Source organism: Dermochelys coriacea, chromosome 7, assembly GCF_009764565.3.
Source record: "Dermochelys coriacea isolate rDerCor1 chromosome 7, rDerCor1.pri.v4, whole genome shotgun sequence".
In the NCBI taxonomy this organism is placed as follows: domain Eukaryota; kingdom Metazoa; phylum Chordata; order Testudines; family Dermochelyidae; genus Dermochelys; species Dermochelys coriacea.
Window position 1 is genome coordinate 95,858,984 of NC_050074.1, and position 22,982 is coordinate 95,881,965.

Below are 22,982 nucleotides of genomic sequence, written 5' to 3' on the forward strand. Positions count from 1 at the left end.
GGTCATTATGGTGCAATTTTAGTATCCGACAGATATCAAGTACTCTAATTCTTGCATGTTAATATGAATAAGTAAGTGAGATGGTTCTGCATCCTCCCTGAGCTGTGGAGCTAAAAGCAGGTTGAGTACTACATTTGTCTTCCTTAAAATTAAGCCTTACTTTTAGCCCTAAAATTATTGTTCACTGATTCTACATTTATCTATGCATTAATTATTCTTAAAGTCAACTGGAGTACTTTTTTTGTATTGCATTGTAATATGGAAGGTATCTGAACAAATAATTACTATGTCCTCAGATGTCAGACTAAAAACAACTTTAAAATATATTTAGAACCCACTAGACTTGGTATCTGATGAAAACAGCTGACATATCTACTAGTCATGTCATGACTGCGAGCTTGACTCATAACTTGGCTAGATTCTAAAAATCATGGACTCAACGGAGAGACTGATTTTTATGATTCATTACAACAATCTGTAACCCACTAAACCTTTGTCCTATGACTGCAGAGGTGTTAATTGCCCACTTCATCTTTAAGGATCTTCTGCAACAGCTGTTTATCCCTTATGCAAAAAATAATCTGTCCCACCTTGTATTTAGCTGGGATACTGATTATCTTTTCCAGACCTGAACAAGAGCTCGGTGTAGCTTGGAAACTTGTATCTTTCACCTAAAGAAGTTGGTCCAATAAAAGATATTACCTCACCCACTTTGTCTCTTGTATCTACTAGTGGCAGATGCTGGAATTGTACAGGTGGTGATCCTGGAACATGCCAGCCTGCAGCATGGCGCTGTAGTCATCCTGCCCCAATTTCCCTCTTGATTGCCCAAGAATGTAGTGTTTAAGTAATAATTAGCATTGAAGGAATCTGATGTTCCTATATTAAGCTCTAAGTCCTACAGGTAACAATTTGCAGACAGGCATTTAAGAAAACTGTCTAGCCAAAAATATACATGGGAGAAAAAATACAGGCATATGAGCAAACTGTACATTGATATTTGTTGTAACAATAGAATGTGTGAAGCAGCTCATGCAAAGATAATAGTCACACTAAAATAAACACAAGGTATAATAAAGTACTCTGACAGCAGTTAGAAGCACAACAGTAAATGTTAACCGGTAATACTGTACATTATTCATTTTACAGTATTTTAACATTTTATTTGCACATTAAAAATACAACCAAAAAAATCTCATGAATCAAACAGTTGGAGTAGAGCCAGACATGGTGCAAAATAATATCCTTGGCTGGTTGCACACAGTGGTCCATTTCTTAGTTATAGTCACTCTACTTTCAAGAGCTCTGGATCTTGCAAAGGAATTACTTTATTGAAAACAGCGATCTGTGGTAGTTTTAGTTCTTTGAACATATTGAATAGGCCTATTTCACTAAGTGGGTATTTATTTCCTTCATTTCTGAATTGAGAATGTTCTACAGAAAATGCATCTTTAAAATAGAGAACAATAGATGAAAGGGATGGGGTGTATAGCTTTTATTGGCATGAGTTTGGAATTACCACATTAGGACTGGTGAAACCACAAATGAATAACTTCTACCTGATTTGGGTAACGGCATTAAAAATAACTCCTTCAGATTTTCTGATAAAATGGTGTAGACTTGAAGTTCTTCTGATCTGCATTTCTTATTATTAAGTGGAAGTTTTCAAATAATATTCTTCTAGTGAGTATCCTTAGGGTGTTTTTTTTAAACTTTTTTTTGTTTAAGATACTTGATCCAGAAACTTTGTAAAGTTGGAAAAATACATATAAAAATCTTGATCTTGTTACAGTTCAGTGTAATTATGAAACTCTAACAATATGTTTCAGTTTGGTGGAATCTTTTGTGTTGTTTTGGCTGTCGATTAAAACAAGGGGTGTATGCTGATGATTCTCTATTATTTCAGCAACACTTGTGAAGCGCTGGATTGAGAAAACAGAAATCAGTTAGCCAAGTAATCGATAAGACTTCTAACAATGAAAATCACAAGAATCACTACCTCATCTTCTCTTTCTCTCTGCCACTGTCATCTTTGGAACTACAGGATCTTCTGAGATCATGTGATCAAATAAGTGCGTCTCCCTTCCCCCTGTGACTAAGTATGTTGCCTCCACTGTGTACTGTGTATCCTCTAACAGTAGGATAGACAAATTAGAACAAATGTGGTATTGATATTTATATTTTGGTGAAATATTTGCACCAATCATGGAATAGCTTGGTTCTCCTATAGCTCATTTTAGGAAGAAGGTTTGGGGACAGGCCACTAAGGCTGAGCTATTCAAAGGTGATGATCTAGGTAATCTGGAAGCTGGTGGCAGGAGCCAACTCACTAGCCAGTGTGTCAAATAAAGCTCCAAACAGTAGTAAAATTTCATTCCCTTTCTTCAAGGGTTGGTTTATTTCTCAAAAGCCAACTGTCCAACATAAATCAAACACATAAACCAGGTGTTGCTGGTTGGCCCCTTTCCCCTGATTTATGGGCTCCCATAGGTCTCCCTGACCTCCTTGCTGGCCTTTTATCTGAAGAACAGGTGGTCTTCAGGCTATTGCCTCATCTCTGCCCTGAAACCCATCCCCTGGGAGGCAGATAATGAAGCTCAGGTGGGGCTAAGCCTCATTCCCTCAAAAGGCCCTTCTACCCTGTGACAATGGGCAATGGTATTTGAGCCTCCAAATCTCCACACTGCTTTAGAAATAGGATAACGTTGATACAGGGAGGTCCCACAGGGATCAGATCTGGATCTGGTTCAGTTCAGTATCTTCATCAATTATTTAGATAGTGGCATACAGAGGACATTTATAAAGTTTGCAGACGATACCAAGGAGGGGTTGGAAGTGCTTTGGAGGATAGGATTAAAATTCAGAATGATCTGGACAAACTGTAGAAATGGTCTGAAGTAAATAGGATGAAATTCAATAAGGACAAATGCAAAGTACTTCATTTAGGAAGGAACAATCAATCAGTTGCACACATACAAAATGGGAAATGACTGTCTAGGAAGGAGTACTGCAGAAAGGGATCTGGGGGTCATAGTGCACCACAAGCTAAATAGGAGTTAACAATGTAACGCTGTTGGAAAAAAAAAAAAAAAGCGAACATCATTCTGGGATGTATTAGCACATAGGTGGGCAAACTATGGGCTACATCCAGCCCACCAGCTGTTTAAATCCAGCCCTCGAGCTCCTGCTGGAGAGTGAGGTCTGGGGCTCGCCCTGCTCTGTCACTCCAGCAGGGGAGCAGGGTTGGGAGCCATTTTGTGTGGCTCCCAGAAGCAGCAGCATATCCATCCTCTGGCTCCTACGCATAGGGGCAGCCAGGGGGCTCCGCTCCACATGCTGACCCTGCCCCAAGCACCGCCCCTGCAGCTCCCATTGGCTGTGAACCATGGCCAATGGGAGCTGCAGGGGCAGCATCTGCGGACAGGACAGCGCACAGCAGAGCCGTCTGGCCATACCTCCATGTAGGAGCCAGAGGGGGGAGATGATGCTGCTTCTGGGAGCTGCTTGAGGTAAGCATTGCCCTGAGCCTACACCCCTGAGCCCCCCCCCCCACCTCCTGCCTCAGCCCTGATTCTCCTCCCGCCCTCCGAACCCCTCAGTCCCAGCCTGGAGTCCTACTCCCCCAGCCGGAGCCCTTGCCCCTCCCTCTCCCACTCTCCGAAACCCTCTGTCCCAGCCCAGAGCACCTTCCTATATCCCAAATACCTCATCCTCAGCCCCACCCCAGAGCCTGCACCCCCAGTTGGAGCCCACACCCCACTGCCTCAGCCCAGATCCCCCTCCCATACCCCAAACTCATTTCTGGCCCTACCCCTGAACCCACACCCCCAGCCAGAGCTCTCCCTCCCTCCCGCAGGGTGTTTGTAAGCAAGACACGAGAAGTAATTCTTCCACTTTACTCCATGCTGATTATGCCTCAACTGGAGTATTGTGTCCAGTTCTGGGCGCCACATTTCAGGAAGGATGTGGACAAATTGGAGAGAGTCCAGAGAAGAGCAACAAAATGATTAAGGGTCTAGAAAACATGACCTATGAGGGAAGATAGAAAAATGGGGTTTGTTTAGTCTGGAAAAGAGAAGACTGAGAGGGGACATGATAACACTTTTCAAGTATGTAATAGGTAGTTACAAGAAGGAGGAAGGAAAAATTTTTTTTTTAACCTCTGAGGATAGAGCAAGAAGCAAGGGGCTTAAATTGCAGCAAGGGAGGTTTAGGTTGGACATTAAGAAAAAATTCCTTATTGTCAGGGTGGTTAAGCGTTGGAATACATTGCCTAGGAGGTTGTGGAAATTGGAGATTTTTAAAAGCAGGTTAGACAAAGACCTGTCAGGGATGGTCCAGATAATTAGTCCTGCCACGTGTGCAGGGGACTGGACTATATGACCTCTCAAGGTCCCTTCCAATTCTATGATTCTATGATTACACTCAACAAGAGTTTTAACATTTGTGCATATGCAACCCAAGATATGAATTCTCTCTCTTGGTAAGTGGTGGGAAGATGGAGGGAGCGGTTCTGACTAATTTTCTCCCTAAGTATTTAAATGTGACTGTTCTTTTTTCAAACATCCCATTGAGTTCAATGGGAGCTGTTGCATGAAGGATGATTAGAAGATTTGGTTTTCAAGAAAGTATGGACAATTTACACTTAGTAACTGAAGGTCTGATCCTGATGACATGATATGATAAATATTTGTATATTTTAAACTAATCTGTGACTTTAAAGTTCCAATTTGCAGTAACTTAAGTTAAACTTCTGAGGTGGATATAAAGCAGTGGTTCTCATTCAGGGGTACATGTACCTCTGGGGGTACACAGAGGTCTTCCAGTGGGTATATCAACTCATCTAGATATTTGCCTAATTTTTACAACAGGCTACAAAAAAAAGCACTAGCAAAGTCCGTACTAACTAAAATTTCCAACAGACAATGACTTATTTCTACCGCTCTATATACTATACACTGAAATGTAAGTACACTATGTTCCAGTTGATTTATTTTATAATTATATGGTAAAAATGAGAAAGCAAGCAATTTTTTCAGTAATAGTGTGCTGTAACACTTTTGAATTTGTATGTTGTCTGATTGTGTAAGCAAGTAGTTTTTAAGTGAGGTGAAATTTAGGAGGTGCACAGGACAAATCAGACTCCTGAGAGGGGTACGGTAGTCTGGAAAGGTTGAGAACCACTGATTTAAAGTACATTATTTTATATTTGTTTTGTTAGATTTTTCAGTCTGAAGGATAAATCAATTATTTGATGTGGTATATTTTTATCGTGGTGAATAAAGATTTACTCCCTAACAATGTAATTAAAATAGACCCCATCATTTTTACTTATTAGGGCATAAAACTGAAAAAGGAAAAATCACTCACCTCCTCGCCAGTTTTTTCTCTGCCCAGTGCATATCTTTTAGTTGATTCAATAAATCGTACAGGAATATTATACACTTTTTTGTTGTAAAACACAACTAGTGTGTACGGCTGCTTTGAATCCTGCCCAGAACTCTTCCTTATCAAAAAAGATCCATCCTATATCAAGGAAAGGAAATGCAATAATATATTATTAGTTTAATTTGTTGCAATCACTGAGGATGTATCAATATTAACATCAAATCCTTTCCTCCTTTAAATTAATATCATTAATGGAAAAAATTTACTGGGAGAAATGGGGGCACTTCCCCCCCCCCCAATATTAGCTTATACAGGTGTCATTTAGCAGCATCCTCTGCTGACCCAAGTCCCAATGGCTGCTGCTGCGTGTTCCCTCTCAGCTAGAGGAAGAAATGAGCAGGCAGTAACAGCTTCCTGGGGATAACAGGACATTAGGAAGTGAAGACTGTACAAGTTACCACCAATGGCAGGAAGGAGAGAGAACCTGAGCAGATGACATGCTCTCAACAGCTTTACACAAGCAGCAAACAAACACTGAGAGCCGCTGTTGGTGTTACCCTAATGCTTTCTAGCCAGTGATATCCTATCCTAAAGATTACCCTATTTTTTGTCCCTCTATCCCACGTGGTGGAGCCATAAAAAAGAAATATTTGTTGGGGGAAAGAAAGCCTGGGCCTTTGCCTGGCACATAGGGTGCCGCCCTAAGTGTGATGCTCCCTGTGGCATTAGAGCTTTCTGCAGGCTGATCTAGTCTCAGTCAGGAAGTTCAGACAAAGTCTAAAACCCAGGTCAGAGGGCTCAGGGGTGTGTGTGTGTTATCATTTTGAAATAAAGTGGTAAGACCAATTTTTACAGATATCAGCATTTGAGTATGAGACAGTGGGCAGTGATGGAGCTTGTTTAGTATCTATGGCCTGTTTCTTGCCCTGGTAAGGGATTTATTTGAGTTAATAGATTTTTTCCATCGCTAGCTGCTATAATAAACTATTACCTCCAGTGGGCCAAAAATCTGTACTGAGTTACACAGGTACAACTTTAATTAACTTTAGAGACCACCATTTCACCCAAAACTGAATTGTGTAGACACACTTCAGCCAACACTACTGTAATCTGTTCAGGGTGGGGCCCAAACTGTCTGAGAACAATTCAAGTTGTATTCCCCATTCCACATGTCTAAAATGTTCTTAAAAGAGGCATAGCGCAAATGTTAACTCCCTGCTTTACCTTATTTGATTTGTATAATGCATCTTCTGCAGTTTTTCTATCACAATAAGCTGCATACCATGCTTTATCATGAACACCAGCATCCTGTGAGAAAAATGGAGATCTTTGTCAATGCAGTGGAAAAGCCCTGGTTTTCTTCTATAACTTACAGCAAAATATGATAGTTTCTTCATTGGATATTGTGTACTTCACAGCTATAAGATAGGGGTAATAAAAGATGAACACATATTGTAGTGTATCCATTGCCAAATGATGATGATTATAGAGAACCATAAGTGTGCAGAGCACTTTAGAAAACACATAGTTAAGAAAGGCCTCTGTCAAGAGCTCAGTCTTAACTGGACAGATGCAGTTCAAATGAAGGATGAGTTGAAATCAGTCAGTGAATGCTAAGAGAGGCGATCTTAAGGAGAGATATCCATGTGGAGATGGAGGATAGTTGGCACTTGTACAGCAGAAGACTGTTCCAGTGGAAAGAGGACTGACTAAGAAAGAGACTTGTGAGTCATTTTCACTATTTATAATTAAATGTCATTTTTTGCTGATTGATTTAGCATATACTTTTGTGTGTTGTCCACAGGATGCCAGGTTTCTTTTACGCTATCCAAATCAAGCAAGTTGTATAACATGGTGACTCCACCCTACCTAAGGTTGTTCTCGCTTCTGAATATATCATTGTGGGTTGGGTTAAACCCAATTTAAACTGTACTGACCTCCACCCCTCATTTAAGATAGGTAAGAGAGCTAAGCAGCCCAACGTGATGTTTGGTCTACACTACAGAGTTAGGTCAACACATAGTTAGGTTGATGTAAGCTGCCTGGCAAGTGTCTACACTAAATTTTCACTCCCACTGATGTAAATGCTCTGTTATGCTGACTTAAACTTGACTCCACCTCCAGTAGAGGCATAGAATCAATGTCGATGTAATTAGGTTGAGGCAGTATCCGTATAGCCACTGCACTGGTTACATTGACTGTTACTGGCTTTCAGAAGCTATCTGACAATGCCTCATGCTGATAGTACAAGCGTTCCTGGTGAGGATGCGCACTGCTGACAGAAGAAGCAAAGTGTAGACACACACAAGTGATGTGATTAGTGTGGCGCCTATATGCCAAAATAAATTAGGTCAACTTAATTTTGTAGTGTAGATATGCCCTAAGACCAAGGATGTATGAACCTACCCAGTCATTTTGACCATGTGGGTAGAAGGCTCCTTAGGTTATTGTCTTTGGGTGTGGGTGTGTAAGGCTGTCTCACTATAAACTAGGTGTGTAAATCCCAGCTCATGTAACATACTCACTAGCTCAATGAGACTGAGCACAAGTATAAATAGGAGAGTAGCTGCAGTAGCATAGGCTGCAGCAACGGCAAAGCTTAGCCATGCCAAGTACATACCCATGGGGTTCGGATAGGTTTGTACTTGACATGTGCTATTGCAGATACACTACCATGTATACATGTGCTAGCTCGATGATAGCTTCTGAGAGTATGTGTATGCAAGCTGGGAATCACACCTTTAGCTTGTAGTGTAGACGTAACCAGAGAGTTGGGGGGAGAGACAGAGAGCGTTTGAGTGAATAGAGAAGCAGGATAGAGAGTGAGTGAGACAGAGACAGCCTGAGCAAGCACCTGGTAGCATTACCCTGCAAAAACCTAGAGAGAAAGTTTTTAGTGCTGTGAGTGAGGACACTGTCTCCTGTTATGGGGTTCTCCCATGTTTGGGGAAATAGAATTTTGTATGTTTTTGGTAAATAAGATTGCATCAAAGATACCAGACTCCAACTTCAGTTTCTCCTCCCGGCTGAAACAATCTGCAAGGACCCATCTTTTCACTAGATGCTCAGTCAAAAAGAGGTAACAGTAAATGTAGCTTATATGGGTAGAAACTTTATCCTCATCTGCCCTTTGTTCTATTAACTTCCCATGCTCCTCAAAGCTAGCAGCCATTAATTCTATTCGTACCACATCTGAGGATGGACATTCTCCTCCAAACTGACAATGTTTTCAAAACTGGTTATAAAAGCATCCTGCAAACTACACTCTCCCCAGTTCTTTTCTTCCACTCCAGTTGGATTCTGTCATCTAGTGGATACTCCTAGATGCTAGGACTGATGGCTGCTCTTATACCTCCAAACATTTCTCACGCAGCAGGACTGCCCTCCCCGGTGAGTACTGATAGCTTTTGATTATTTATTGAAAGAATCCTTCCGCAGGAATCACCGTTCCTAGGGTAAGGCCCTGGATCTACCTTTGACTTGCCCATGTAATCTTAGGCAAGTCATTAAACCTCTCTGGTGCATTAGTTCTCCCAGCTATAAATGGGTACAATACTTTTCTAATTCCTGGAGTGTTGTGAGGTTTAGTTAATTAATATCTGTGAAATGCTTTGAAACCTCAGTTTATAAGGGCTGAGTGTTATCATTAAAAGTTGGGATCTTCTGAATAGAAAAATGGTAAGGGTAAAAATTTTCAAAATAATTGAATTTCCATTTTCCAAAATTACTTGTCATCTAGGCTCCTAAGTCACTCAGGTGCTTTAGAAAAAATTACCCTAACTGCATATCTGGAAGCACATATTTTTGCTCAGATTTATTTTCCTGTAATTTAGAGGGGAGATTACATTTATTCTTACAGTTAGGGAACAGTGGAACTTATTGTGCAGGAAGGGGAATTATTGTAATCTTTTTAAAATGTGCTTTATTTTATTCTATCATAGAATATCAGGGTTGGAAGGGACCTCAGGAGATCATCTAGTCCAAACCCCTGCTCAAAGCAGGACCAATCCCCAATTTTTGCCCCAGATCCATAAATGGCCCCCTCAAGGATTGAACTCACAACCCTGGGTTTAGCAGGCCAATGCTCAAACCACTGAGCTATCTTGCAGGAGGGTTCTTTGATCTGCTGTACATAAAATACACCCACCCACCCATCCCCCGCAGGATGCAAGGGTCCACCAGACTCACTGACACTTCACTAGAAACATGCATTTTATTAAACAAAGGAGTACTGTTCCAAGGGAAGAGTCATGAGTGGGGGAAATAACCAGGATTTCAGTAACCCCAGACTGTATGGGTCTGAATGGTATTGGAATTAAAGTGGTTTCAATCATTTAATTAAAACCAGGTAAAAAGTAAAACAAACTAAAACTAGGACCTCTGAAAAGATCTAAAACCTTCAAGGCAGCCTCTGTCTGTAAAGGACTGGATCAGGGTACTAAGGTGTAGCAGCAAAGACAACAGGAATAAAACAGGGCCTCTTCATATATATGAGAGCTTACGGTCAAAGTATGGTTGAAGTGAGCTAAAGTTTGTTATAGAGCTAGTACATAGACTGAAAGAGAGAGCTCAGCACATCCTTGACTCTCGGTACTTCTCTGCTATCTTTGACCTTCCCCCACGTGTCCCTGGAAGAAAAGAAAGAAAAACGGCTGGCCTAAATACTACAGTCAAAATACTTTCTCCCTAACTGCTCCTGATTTTGCAGAAGTGAATCTTTATTCTCTCTCTCTCTCATTTTTTATTTTCATTTTTAAAAGGAGAGATTGTTACTCAATTCTTTGTGGTAGGGTGTTTCCAGAGTGAAGCTTCCTTTTGATAATGAGTTTATTATCTTTAAGGGTTGCTTGTACTAACTGTTGGCTGGGAATTTCTGCCTCCAAATATGTCGTCTAAAATAGTCATTTCTTTCTCCCCCTGGAAGTAACAATTATTATTGGCTGCCTTTCTTTACAGATGATAATTCTAATCCATCTAACTTCTTATAATGCATCCATCATTTTGTTATAAATGCCAATACCATGGGCACTATAAAATAGGTTGATGCAGGAGTGCAAGTATATTTGCAAGACATCAGTTGTATTTGTGTATGTGAGCAGAATCAAAAATGAAATATGGGATGATAGAATCTGGATATAAGCTTGTAATGATTTACTGGACTCCAGATTGCCACTGGCTCTGAAAGCATTCAATGGTTAGGCATATGGAGTTGTTCAGAATGAAGTAAGGGAAGGTGCAGGTAAGCCTAGCAAATCTTAACATTTTCACTATACTTCCTGTAGCTCTCCCATCACACAATCCCAAGAGGGTTTTTTTATTCCCTCCTATTGGATTTTCATAAAAAAATAAAGTGGTAGAATGGTCGGGGCCTTTTTCTCTTTAAGGGTGTGTATGCAGACTTGTGAGTTTATAGGTTGTATGTCAAGTGGCTGCTTGGGTAGCAATTATTACTGTGAATAGCTGGAATTGTTGTAGTAAATTATCATTGTATAGGTAGTGCTGTTCTGCAGGTGTCATGCATACAACCTCCTCATAAGACTATTAATATCTTTACAGAATTTGCTAGAATATACCCTGTCTCCATTTTAAATTTAACCTTAATCATTTTTGGGTTCCATGAGTGTACATATGATGTCACGTTTTCTTGAGGGGAGGAATGTGTCACTTTATTTTCATACATCATCATAACTACATTACAATAAAGTTGTTGCTTTCACAGGAAGGTTTAACAACACCCCTCTCCTCTTTATAATGCCAGGCGTCCAAGAGTCCTTCAAACATAATACAGTGTGACTGGAACTGTTATGTTAACTGTAATGGAGCAGGGGGAGCAATGGCAAATCTGGAATGCGCTCATACAATGGTGATTAGCATGGTATAAGAACCTATATAGAATAGACAAATACAGCTTCTCCCTGAAACCTTCCTTCTTCCTGTCACAAACTGTTGGGAACCACCTAGCGGAACAGAGAGCTCATGACAGCTGTGCAGTGAAAGTCAACCAATTAATGAAGGTGTTGCCTTCATGAACCAAACAAATCAAAGAGCACCTGTGCTGTACAGTTTGCTGCTGCACATGACAATACCAGTGTACGTTATAATTTTGGAAAAAATATCATTAATTTCATCAGCCATGTTTCACTTTTTCTGGTGAAATTGATCTTTTAGTCAGTCAGTCTTCTGGTTTTGCCCATATCTGCCATATTAAAAGCTCCAAATATAATTGTTACAAGCTGTTTGCTTTTGTGTCTGCTGGATTATTTTTATGAAAAAAGATTTTTTCACAATATCCACTATGACAGAATGTTAAAATTGTTCCACAATTGGAAGTTCTTTGTGTTTCTTGCTGCTGTATTATCTTTGTCATATCAGCCTTTAGAACATTTAGTGTTACTAGCTCTGCAATAATAGAGCCTTTGTTAGGCCGTCAACAGAACTATTTCTACCTCATATGTGATTACTAGACAGGACTGCTTCCTGCATTTTGTCTTCTGCCATCTTCCCGATGGAGACGGAAGGGGACATATTGAAATAAAAGTAGCCATATTTTCTTAGATTTTTTTTCAAACCCATTATGTTGAAATACAAAATAAAAAAAAGTTTTCCAGTTATTCACAAAGATAACTTGGCACTAATTCCAAAAGGGGTTTATAGTGAAGGGAAATCTATTTTAGGGAGCAGCAGGGCACAAAGCTGATAGGGAGGGACTAAGATTATTTGTCAGATGGATGGATCGTAGTTTTCACAGAGAAGGGTGTGGGCAACCTGTGGCCTCTCACTTAGTCTCTTAGATCCCATCTCTGCTGACAAACCAAACTCTATTAAACAAGGGAATGTTTTTAAATATGACTGTCTTTTGCATTCCTGTGCTTCTGTGTTGTACTATCTCTGGCAGACTCATGCTCCAACAAGGTTGGAGCATCTCTACCTAGCATGGTTCACAAGGGTGTGCATGTGTGTTCCTACTAGTGTATTCTGGGATCTTTCATTATTTATCCACTGACACAACCGCAGATGGTTTGCACTGCTTTGGACTAACCATGTGGATACATACTTTCAGAAAGGCTAGTGAGCAGCTGAGTTCAGCTATGAAATACAAAAAGGAAAAGTGAAGTTAAGTGCACTCTATATCTATCTGCACGCAGGACTGGGCAAAATATACCAACAAGGCATTTTCTGTGTACTCGCTATGGGATTATTTGATGCAAAGTGAAGACCTAAAACAGAAGTTTGACTCAACTGTTTTTCAGTTCCTGTTTACATTGAGCAAGAAAACGTTTCCTGCCTAGGTTTTGTATAACTATATATAATCACAATTCTACAGTTTAGCATGGGTTTAATACCCTGTGTTCTACACCTATTTTGGGCTGGAACTGGGCAACTAGATGACTCATACCATGACAAAAGATTTCACTGTAGATAGGGCCAAAGTTGTTGTTATAAGGAAGGAAATGGACCACAAGCACCCTCAGCCCAGGATTATGCTTTCTTGTAGAGTAGGTGGTATGAAGAAGTATAGGATCAGACAGCCAGGGGTCTCTCTGTAAGACTCCTCTTACAACAGAGCCTGATGGCACATGCTTCCTCATGTGTCTCTTTTCACCCTGAGCTAATTTCATACCTGGTCTGTAGTATCCAAACTAGTTGAAATGCTGCTGCGTGGAAGAGTGCCCGTTGTGCGGTTTGCAGTGTCTAGCGGTTCTGGGAAGAACAAGGTGTAACATGTGTAAGTGTCCAATGTAACTATTCCTATTATTTTGTTGGGGGCAGAGGTAGGAGGAAACAATAATGCTGTAGATTGTCATAACTCTGTTGGCTAAAGGAATAAGGAGAAAAATCTATCCCACTTTAAGAGAGTGACCAATATCTTCATAAAACTAAATTCTGTAGCCTATTAAAATTCTCTGGATAATTTATAACCATATAATGGAAATGCTGAAATCTTTCTGGTATATATTATCATTTTATCTAATTTACATTTCTATTTGTGTAAAAATAATGAACTGCATATAGGAAACCTTGCCCTACATTTGAAACTGTAAATTGAAATATTTCCAACTGCCTCTTAAAAGTATTATTTACAGCAGAACTTAAGCATTAGTCATAAAGAAAGTATTACATTTCTTTTCTGTAGTGTGAGTACAAATGGCTGGATTCAATAAAAACTTCATCTGGCTTCCAAGTTGCAAACTGAACCAGCCCAGAAAAATTTTGTATTTGGGGGTTTTGTGTGGTGTGGAAGCCAGATGGAATTTTATAGAATTCAGCCCAAACTGGCTTAGGTTTTGACTTCCAGAGGCACAAAGGGGAATTAGGTGCCCAACTCCCATTGATTTTTCCCAGTAAGTCCCACTGGTCTTGCATAATTGTACTAATTAAATTAATACCATACAACCAGCTGAGTATTTTAATCTCATTCTTGTATGTGTTACAGAGACCAACATATTCAGAATCTAATGAATATATATGTGGCAACTGAAATAAACCCAGACTTACTTAAAAGATAAATTGTACTTACTTGGTAGGGCTGGTAGCTTTTGAAATAATGGCCTGAAATAAATATTTAGAGATTACTGAAAGGTATGAGGATGTCTACTTAACACCTACTTCTGAATAACTGAGCATGTGTATGGAAGAAAGCAATAACAGAGAGTATGTGGTGATGTATATGTTCCCTCATGAGGTTGAAGATTGAAGTAAAAGTCTCAGGAAATAGAACTTTAAAAGGGAAGTAAAAGCTGCAGAGAGAAGAATGCTTCCCCCTGAATCTCTCGCATCATTTTGTTCAAACTTAGTAGTGAGTCTAGTGTCTATAGCTCTAAGAAAGGAAATGAAAGTAGCTTTTACTTTTGGGCTGTCGTTGGTAGGGGTGGAAGTGGGACCTCTTGGCTGGGACCTCGTCGCCGTTCAGCTGCTATAGGTTTCTCTGTAATATGGAAAAAGTTATAAATTCAGGATTAGCTTTAAAAATAATCACCCCAAGTGAGAGATGACAACTTTAATTCATTTTTTTTAATTTGTAGAATAAGCATTATTTTTACTGTGCCTTTTCCCTAACTCGTACACTAAGGGAAATGCTCACGCACACTGGGCCATATTTTACCACAAATTCTCAGGCAGTGCTCCCTATTGATTTAAACAGGGACTATTTACAAATGAGTGGTGTGATATTTCCCCTTAATGCTAGTGAATTAAAACACAGGATGTTTAACTAATAACAATAGCAAATGAAAAAGTGAAACCAGGAGGGCCAGATTCTTCCACCCTTACTCACTTTCGGTGGCATTCTCCTCTGCCCCGGGGGCCCGCTTACGTCCTCCAAATGGCTCTCTTGTGGTGTGAATTTCACTCTTTGAGCAGTCTATTACTCTGCCTACAGCCCCACTGATTTCAATGGGACTGCTTGCAGAGAAAAATGCTACTCAATGCAAGTAACGGGGGCTGATTCAGGTTCTAAATCACTAAAAAGCAAAAGTTCAATTTTTGTGAATGTGAACTTTTTTCAGTGTAACAGAAATAATTTACCTTCAGTAACATTTAAATTTTCTTTGTGTGGTAAACTTGGTTTCTACAATAAAACAAATGTCAATCAAAACATTTGTATACTTAAATGACATCCAATTAATATTTTGTAAAATAGACATTGCTATAGAGGATCTTTGTTTCAGTATTATACAAAAGTCCCCGATACCTTTAGTGGAGAACAATTACATGTATATTATAGAGCTCAAAACATGCATGAACCCCTAAACAATCATTATAAAATAATAGCATACAAAAGTTAGATTAAGAGGTTATTGGTTTTCTGTTTGCATCTTAAACATGCTGCACAATGTAGACTTAGCATCCTTTTAACGTGGTAGAGAACTATCCACTTAAATTTTGGATCAAAATTTAGATTTTTAAGAGGGTTTTCCAAAAGCTTAAGCCCAATAGAAATGTTTCTATATAATATTTTTATTATAAAAATAGTGTTCACATTTTTAAACCAATCCTCCTGTGTAATATTTGCAAGCTAAATTTTGCAACGTTCATTGTCCAAGATGGAAGAAATATAAGAACTAAGTGCAGAATAAAAGAGTTGGAAATGAACTTTAATTTTTTTTTCCGGTTTTAATAATCCAAGTTGTTGGTAGGTATAGGAACTTGCTTAAAATATGATTAAGTTAAAAGTATCCCATTCTTTAGCAATGTTGCAACAGTAAATGGTCATGAAAAGCAATATGACATGTTGGCAAAAGGGTGTGTGTGTTTAGTTTGAAAAACGATTTTTTCACTTGTTATTTACACTTGAAATTGACAGGGATGTTTTGATTGGGGGAAATAAGGGCATTGCCTTCTCATACAAGGAATTCAGATGGATGATTGTGTAAATATGATCAAATAGATTTTGCAACATAAACTTGGAAAGACTCCAAACCTGTTTATGAGCAAGGGAGACCAACGTAAAAGCCCATTTTTACCTTGAGATACGACTCTTGTTCTAGGATGATATTTTATTCTCATTCCCTAGGGGAAACTCCTACACACATCAGTGGGAATTTCTGGATGCAATCTGAGGGCAGAACATGGTTCCAAATAATTCTTATTTGTTTTCTTGAGTCCCACTAATGTGTATTCTACCACTATCTCCTAGGGAAGAGAATTCATATGCTGATAACTCTCTGGGGGGCAAAAGACTACCCCAGGTGTATTTAATCTAAATTAGTTTTCAGGAATGCATGTATGTTTATTCCCTTTGCTGCTGAGTAAATATACATTCCATAGCCAAGTCCTTGTGACTCCCTTTAATTACATATATGCTATTATAAATGATTTCCACCCTTCTTGCTTCCACATATTTTATATATTAAAGCCTTCATGATGACCCCAAAACATTTTTTTAATGGTTAGAATAGTCTCTATGGCAGGCCAGAGGATTTTCTGCCATTCTTGTGGTAACAGACTCTTGAGTGTATCTTCCTCTCTCCAATTCTGTATGTAACTTCTATTAATGTTAATTAATCAAGGGGCAAAAATACTCTTAATTCTTTCCTTACTTCCCATTAAGAAAACTGTATTTATGACAAAGTTCAGTTTTACAAGCATATTAAGAATCACAGGTGGGATACTGTACAGTATCGTTATGAAAATACAAAGTCTACTTACTGGTGGTTTTATTGGATTAGGTGTCTTCTTTCTGAGGATTGAAAACGTAAGTGGTTATTTAAAAGACACATGCAGTGCATTGAACAATCAAGTATATAGTTAACTGTTACTCATAATATTATTGGCAGAGGTGGGATTTTGGGTTGAATCCGGCCCTTCCTTGGGCTGATGTAATAGAGAAAAAAGGGCAGAGGCTGTGTTGCATTTAACATAGGTTTCAAAGGTAGTGGTGGGAACCATATCAAGGTGTGTGAGAAAGCTATGTCCTGCAAAGAACCAGGTCATGGCTAGTGGGAGGGTGGTTTGTAAGAAAAGGAGCATGGCTTTATATATGCACAGTGTTGCTGAAGATCTCATCCCTGCAGCATTTGATTGTCTCAAGCAGGCCAGAAGGTTTTCTGTCAGCAGCAGCAGATAGTAATTGGAAACAATTCCAGTATGCAAACTGCCCCAGCTTGGAGAAATAGTAGAGTGGCCTGCAACCAGCAATCCCACCTTGTTCTTGCCAGGGCAGGATGCCTCTTGCTCTGGACTCATGGTTCATGGACAGACAACTCTTGCTTTGATGGCTGCCTCCAGTAAGAGCAGAATTTAGTTATTAATAAATCCAGCAATTAACAATGAAAGAGAAGCAGTGATATTTTGTTACTCACATTGCCCTCGGTAATGGTGATGGAGTTGCACCAGAGGGAAGTTTGAAGTCCGGAGCTCCACTGCTGCTGTGATCTAAATACCCACACAACATATTTAGTATATAATATTTAACATATCTGAGCATTTTTTTTAATAATCATTCTGAAATGTGCTTAGGTGGCTCTTATAGTCCCTGAAGAAAAGATTATGGATCACTCTATTTTCATACTCTGAGTGGAGGGAGATTCCCTCAGCCCCCTTCTTGGTGGTGGTGAGTGCTTCCACTACATTGCTGCCATCAAGGACTGTGGTAAGTGGACACTGCGCATCAATGGCTGTGGAGGGGAATTCATGATTAAGAGCTTTCTAGATTTGGGAAACTTGCATTGGTGTAACTACATCAGTGCAAACCCTTATGCAGTACAGTATATCTTAATTCTATAACTCTCCAGGGTAAGTCACATTGGTGAAAGCCCTACTTCTACCAGTACAGAGCATCTCTGTATATAGTCTACACCAGCAGTTCTCAACCAGGGGCCCAGAGGGACCCCTAGGGGGCCGCAAGCAGGTTTCAGAGGGCCAGCGTTAGGCTCACTGGGGCCCAGAGCAGAAAGCCAAAGCCCCCCGGCATGGGGCTGAAGCCTGGGACCCTGAGCACCACCACCAGGGGCTGAAGCCAAAACCTAAGCAATGTAGCTTTGCGGGGGCCCCTGTGGCATGGAGCCCCAGGCAATTGCCCTGCTTGCTACTCCTTAATGCCAGCTCTGGCTTTCATATGCAGAAAACCAGTTACCGTGGCACAGGTGGGTTATGGACTTTTTATAGCAGGTTGAGAACTCCTGGTTTACACCGAGTACAAAAACAACAACTCAAGTCTAAAGTAAGTTGTTTCCTGACTTGTCTTCACACTGACTATGCTCTTTAGCTGTTCATTAAACTCCCTTTCTAACACTGATGGTTGCAGTTTAAACTTAAAGGAACGTACTACTGCATTTGAGGTAGTCAATAATATATTGACCAAAAATCTTTCTAGCAATCACCGTGTCTTCAGTGCAAAATACTTACTTTCATCATTATGTGCTTCATTCCTTTCGTGCTCCTGAAATTGAAATATACAGAATTTGTCAGCTCACACTTACAATACAGCAATTGTAAAAAAGATAAATATGTAAGTAGAATCTATGGGGAATGGACTAAGATGTTCTGGTATGGACCATATAGAATTGCACCAATGTCTAAAATGGTTGTATAGAGTGTATATTATATTAAGCCCCTCTAGTACATTTCATCCAGCTATTTGAAATCACTTAATTAATTAATTCATAATACCCCAGCATGATAGATGTTAATGATCCTCAAGCTCCAAGTACTGGGGCTAAATTCAGCAGTAAAATCCCCTGGTTCACATAGCATGCCAGACCAGGGAACAAAAAATTCAGTAATACAATCAGTAGAGCATCAAATGTGTTTTTTATTCTGTGCCCAAATTTTCAGTGTGCTATAGTTTTATTTTTTCATTGAAAACACTACATTTTAGAAGCAATCAGAGGCTTTGACATCTGGGAAGACCGTTGGGGCACTTGACAACAAGGAAATGTATTGGGTTTCTGTCTCCCAGAACACAGTTGAGGACTTTGGCAGTGGGAAGGAGATTTACTTAATCTTTCCTTTCCTTTCTTGTAAACAGAGGTGACTTTTAGGGGCCTTGAACACTTAGTTCCCTCCTCCACAGCAACTCTTGCGAGCAACTAACTTCAAGATGTGCCACGCATGAAAGTTTTTTTTTTTTTTTTTAATTTTCTAATAACTCAGAAATACTGACAGGATCATGTTCATGCTTTTCCAAAAAAATTATCATGAAGCCTGAAAAGGTTAAACCCCAAAGAAGAATGTCTCTCAGGTGTGAGCATTGAGAAATGAGGGTTATAATCAAGGCCCCAACTTAATTTTAGTTATGGCCTTTGCTATCATAAGAGCCATAATGCGTTTTTGGCATAATGATTGGAGTAGATTATGAGGAGTCATTTCCCACCTCTGCTACTGTTCTGTGCCTCAGAAATGGCAGCTGGCTGAAAAATTTTCAGTGGAACCCTTTCCCCCCATCAGAAAATCCTGTTTCTTCAAAATCAAGACGTTTAATGCGAATTTGTTGATTTTGATTAAATTTGACCAACATTTTAAAAAAGATTTAAAATAGAAATAAAAGTACTCTGTTCTGACTATTGTTTTAACTTAATTTTTTAAACTTATTTAGCTCTTAATTAATTCTCATTAAATATAACTTAATTTCTTAAGTCTGTAAAACGATTAAAAATCACAGTTAAATGTAAGATTTTTAAAAAGTTGTGATTTAATCACAGTTAAATAATAGAATACCAATTTAAATATATTATAAATATTTTTGGTTGTTTTTTTTTTAAATTTTCAAATATATTGATTTCAGTTACAATACAGAATACAAAAAAAACAAGGAGTGCTTGTGGCACCTCAGAGACTAACAAATTTATTTGGACATAAGCTTTCGTGGGCTAAAACCCACTTTATCAGATGTTGTTTTTGCTGATACAGACTAACAGGGCTACTCCTTTGAAACAGAATACAAAGTGAACAATGCTCATTGTATTTTATTTTTATTACAAATATTTGCACTGTAAAAAATAAACAAAAATTTTTTTCAGTTCACCTCATAAGTACTGTAGTGCAATCTCTTTAGCATGAAAGGGCAACTTATAAATGTAGATTTTTTTCCCCACATAACTGTTTTGTTTTTGAGTGCAATATAAAACTTTACTGCCTACAAGTCCATTCAGTACTACTACTTCTTCAGCCAATCGCTAAGGCAAACAAGTTTGTTTACATATATGGGAGATAATGCTGCCCGCTTCTTAATTTCAATGTCACCTGAAAGTGAGAACTGGCATTCACATGGCACTGTTGTAGCTGGTGTTGCAAGGTAGTCACATGCCAAACACGATAAACATTCATATGCCCCTTCATGCTTCAACTTGTAGATTGAACTATCCTTTTTATTGTTTTTATAATAATATGAAGTGAGCACCTCAAAAGAGGCCGGATTTTCAGAAAGTGTTAATCATTCACCCTCTGAAAATCAGGATCCTTGAAGGTGCTTCAAGTTGGGCACCCAAAATCACTAGTCACTTTTGAAAATCAAGGTCATGGGTCGGGCACTAGAATTTTTCCATTGAAAAGGCTTTATTTGTAGACTGGGGATTATGAATGTATTCTCCATCAATGCATGGGAGATATTAGACCCAAAAGGGTGGAAAATACAGAAATAGGGTTCATTTTCTCTCTCACACAAATGCATCTACTCAGTTCAACAGGGCTTACTCATGGATATAAAAGTGTCAGCATCTTGGTTGTATATATCAGCTATTCCTTTCATACCATCATGACTTGTAAGAAATCATGTTAATATTTTGAATACGAAGGATACATTTGGAGTTTTAATTCCACAATTATAACATTATGGCATGAGTCTGTAGCTCTTTGATGCTTTGGATCTGTTTACATAGAGTAATCTACAATTCTATACTGTCTCTCTAATACAGATAATAACAAATAGCAGTATATAATTCAGATACCAGCTCTGCCCTTCACCATTTAAATGCATTCTTTTCTAATGGTGTTTAGCTACTCACGGCTTTTTGCTGAGGATGGTTTCTGGGAAGAGGAAGAATATTTCTGGAAAACACACAAAATGATAGATTTAAATGGTAAATATTTTTCTGATTTCATTTAAAATTGCTGAGCCCAAAGGTGTAAGTTCTCTTAAGTTTTAAGATACATAGTATTCCTTAGTAAATAGGTTGTTAGTTATAACTATGTTCTGCTGCAGTTTGCTCCGGGTAAGGTTGTGCCTTAACACACAGCCCTGAGTTGGAGACTGGGTGGAGCTGTGCTATCCCAGGGGGAGGCCAGGTGCAGCTCTGCACCTTCTTTCCCCATGCTCCCTCTTATGCATGGGGTGAGGGCAGCCTGCTTTTTCCCAGTTCACCCAGTTCTGTAGGACAATGTGTGGGGATGAGACCCTGTCTCCTTCCGGCCCCTCCACACTCCCTTATGGGCACTGTATGTTCCTGGGGACACATGGAAGGAACAGATTATAGCAAGAGCTAGCTTTGTTCCTATGCACCTGATCCATGGGTGGGGGTCATGTACTCATGGGTCCACCAGCCTTGCCCTATCCCTATCACACCCAACCTAAAAACTCCATATTTGCTTGGGCACAGAAACCCTTGTGGAACTTGGCTCTGGCATGCAGGAAGTTCTCACTTCCATCACTGGGTCCCAGAACTGTGTCCCCACTCCACTGGGTGGAATTTCATTTGTTCTACCACTGTCCTGAACCTCCACGCCTTGGTAAGGGGGAGGAGAGGGCTGCTCCTCTATCTTGCTCTAACACTTCTTTTCAAAATGGGTATATGGGTTTGGTTTTGATAATAAGCATCCTAACCTCGCCTACTCCTCAAATCATTTGTGTTGGCAGGAATCAGCTACTGCAATCTCCTGCTTCATGTTACATTAAACAGCAAAAAATACATTAGGGAAGTATTACACCTCTGGCAAATCCATTAAAGCCAGGATACTGAGAGTTAATTGAGAAATGTCATTCTTAACTCACCCCCTCATGCCTAGGTAGTTCGTACATATGGCCTAATAATAATTCATTGGCTGAAGGCCATGCAATAACTAGGCACGCTGAGGTGAGGTGACGAATCTGCTTCCTCCAGTGTTTGCTCCATGCTTGAGGAAACATAAGCTGCTTTTCACTAACCTAGAAGTGTCTGGTTTAGAGGATTCTTTGGCTAAGTTGAGCATGTGGGAACGTCCTCCTGTACTCTGAACAGGCTTGGGAGGAAGAGGTTTAGTGATCCTAATAAGACAACACAAGTGAAGTTAGAAACATTATACAAAAAATACTGAATTAAAGGCAAAAGTCTGTGTAATCCTAGACAACACAATGTATTTGAGTGTATGTATTGTGTGTTCTCATTCTGAAAGTTCATCAAGAAATATTACAATATTTATTAATCCGGTACCTCTTCTATTGAGATACATAGGTATTAAATATATAGATATTTAGACAATGCTCGCATGTTATCAAAGTATATTTCTTGACAAGGTCTAAAACTTTTAATAATGTACAGAATTTCATGGTAATGAATTACCTGCTTGTTGGTGGTGATGGCTCTTCCTTTAAGAGAAAATGCACTGTTAATAACTTTGGTCATATCTGTATTTAATAAAATTCATTTGTGCTAATATAGAATTTTAAGCTGCCTTTGTGATTTCTTATTTATTGGAGCATGTATCTCCAAAAAATTCACTATTGGGAATATGCATAAAGATAGAGTAGCCAGAAAATGACCACTGCTATATCAGTGTAGCCCCAAGCATGCTACTAAGTTATGTGTCATGTCAGTACTGGGAGGTGGGAAGGAAATTATCATGTCAAAACAGTTCATGTTTCCTTTGCTGGGGCATCACTTCTAGAAAATGGTCCCTTAGGCCTATGCTTCTTAGGCTGGATCACATTAAGCAGAGCTGGAAGCCTTACCCCACCTAACAATTTGTAATAAGTAGAACAAGTTTTCACTGCCATTTGGTGGAGGGAGATGGAGTTATGAAGTTACCAGGGGAATGGGGCACCATTCTCAGTGGCATAGGTTTGTTCCAATTTTCTCTCTATTAAAGAGTTGATGCAATGGTTTACTCTCACATTTATTCTGAATGATTTTGCACCACAGGATACAGTGCTTTTAAGTTGCAGCATGCATGTATAGTGCAAG

The 22,982-nt window shown here is 39.3% G+C and overlaps 2 protein-coding genes across 15 annotated transcripts in view; one reads left to right on the forward strand and one right to left on the reverse strand.

Moving 5' to 3' along the window:
• ZNF518A (zinc finger protein 518A) overlaps window positions 1–22,982 on the forward strand; it is an 83,872-nt gene that overhangs the window by 17,266 nt on the left and 43,624 nt on the right. For 2 of the 3 annotated variants that reach the window (XR_006282570.1, XR_006282571.1), the window contains exons 3-6: window positions 1,907–2,072; window positions 8,682–8,778; window positions 17,347–17,479; window positions 20,824–20,906. The gene's annotated coding sequence lies outside the window, so the exon portion shown is untranslated. The remainder of the gene's footprint in view (window positions 1–1,906; window positions 2,073–8,681; window positions 8,779–17,346; window positions 17,480–20,823; window positions 20,907–22,982) is intronic. The other variant, XR_006282572.1, reaches the window with a different exon arrangement.
• Window positions 1,138–22,982, reverse strand: part of BLNK (B cell linker) — a 129,937-nt gene continuing 108,092 nt past the window's right edge. For all 12 annotated transcript variants that reach the window (XM_043518298.1, XM_038409620.2, XM_043518292.1 and 9 more), the window contains 13 exons: window positions 22,362–22,387; window positions 21,968–22,066; window positions 20,832–20,874; window positions 18,235–18,268; window positions 17,190–17,262; window positions 16,537–16,567; window positions 14,914–14,956; window positions 14,236–14,314; window positions 13,907–13,938; window positions 13,010–13,089; window positions 6,613–6,696; window positions 5,371–5,526; window positions 1,138–1,922 (listed from right to left, as the gene is read on the reverse strand). In XM_043518298.1, the coding sequence (XP_043374233.1) occupies window positions 1,803–1,922; window positions 5,371–5,526; window positions 6,613–6,696; window positions 13,010–13,089; window positions 13,907–13,938; window positions 14,236–14,314; window positions 14,914–14,956; window positions 16,537–16,567; window positions 17,190–17,262; window positions 18,235–18,268; window positions 20,832–20,874; window positions 21,968–22,066; window positions 22,362–22,387 (900 nt within the window). In that variant the 3' untranslated portion in view covers window positions 1,138–1,802. The remainder of the gene's footprint in view (window positions 1,923–5,370; window positions 5,527–6,612; window positions 6,697–13,009; window positions 13,090–13,906; window positions 13,939–14,235; window positions 14,315–14,913; window positions 14,957–16,536; window positions 16,568–17,189; window positions 17,263–18,234; window positions 18,269–20,831; window positions 20,875–21,967; window positions 22,067–22,361; window positions 22,388–22,982) is intronic.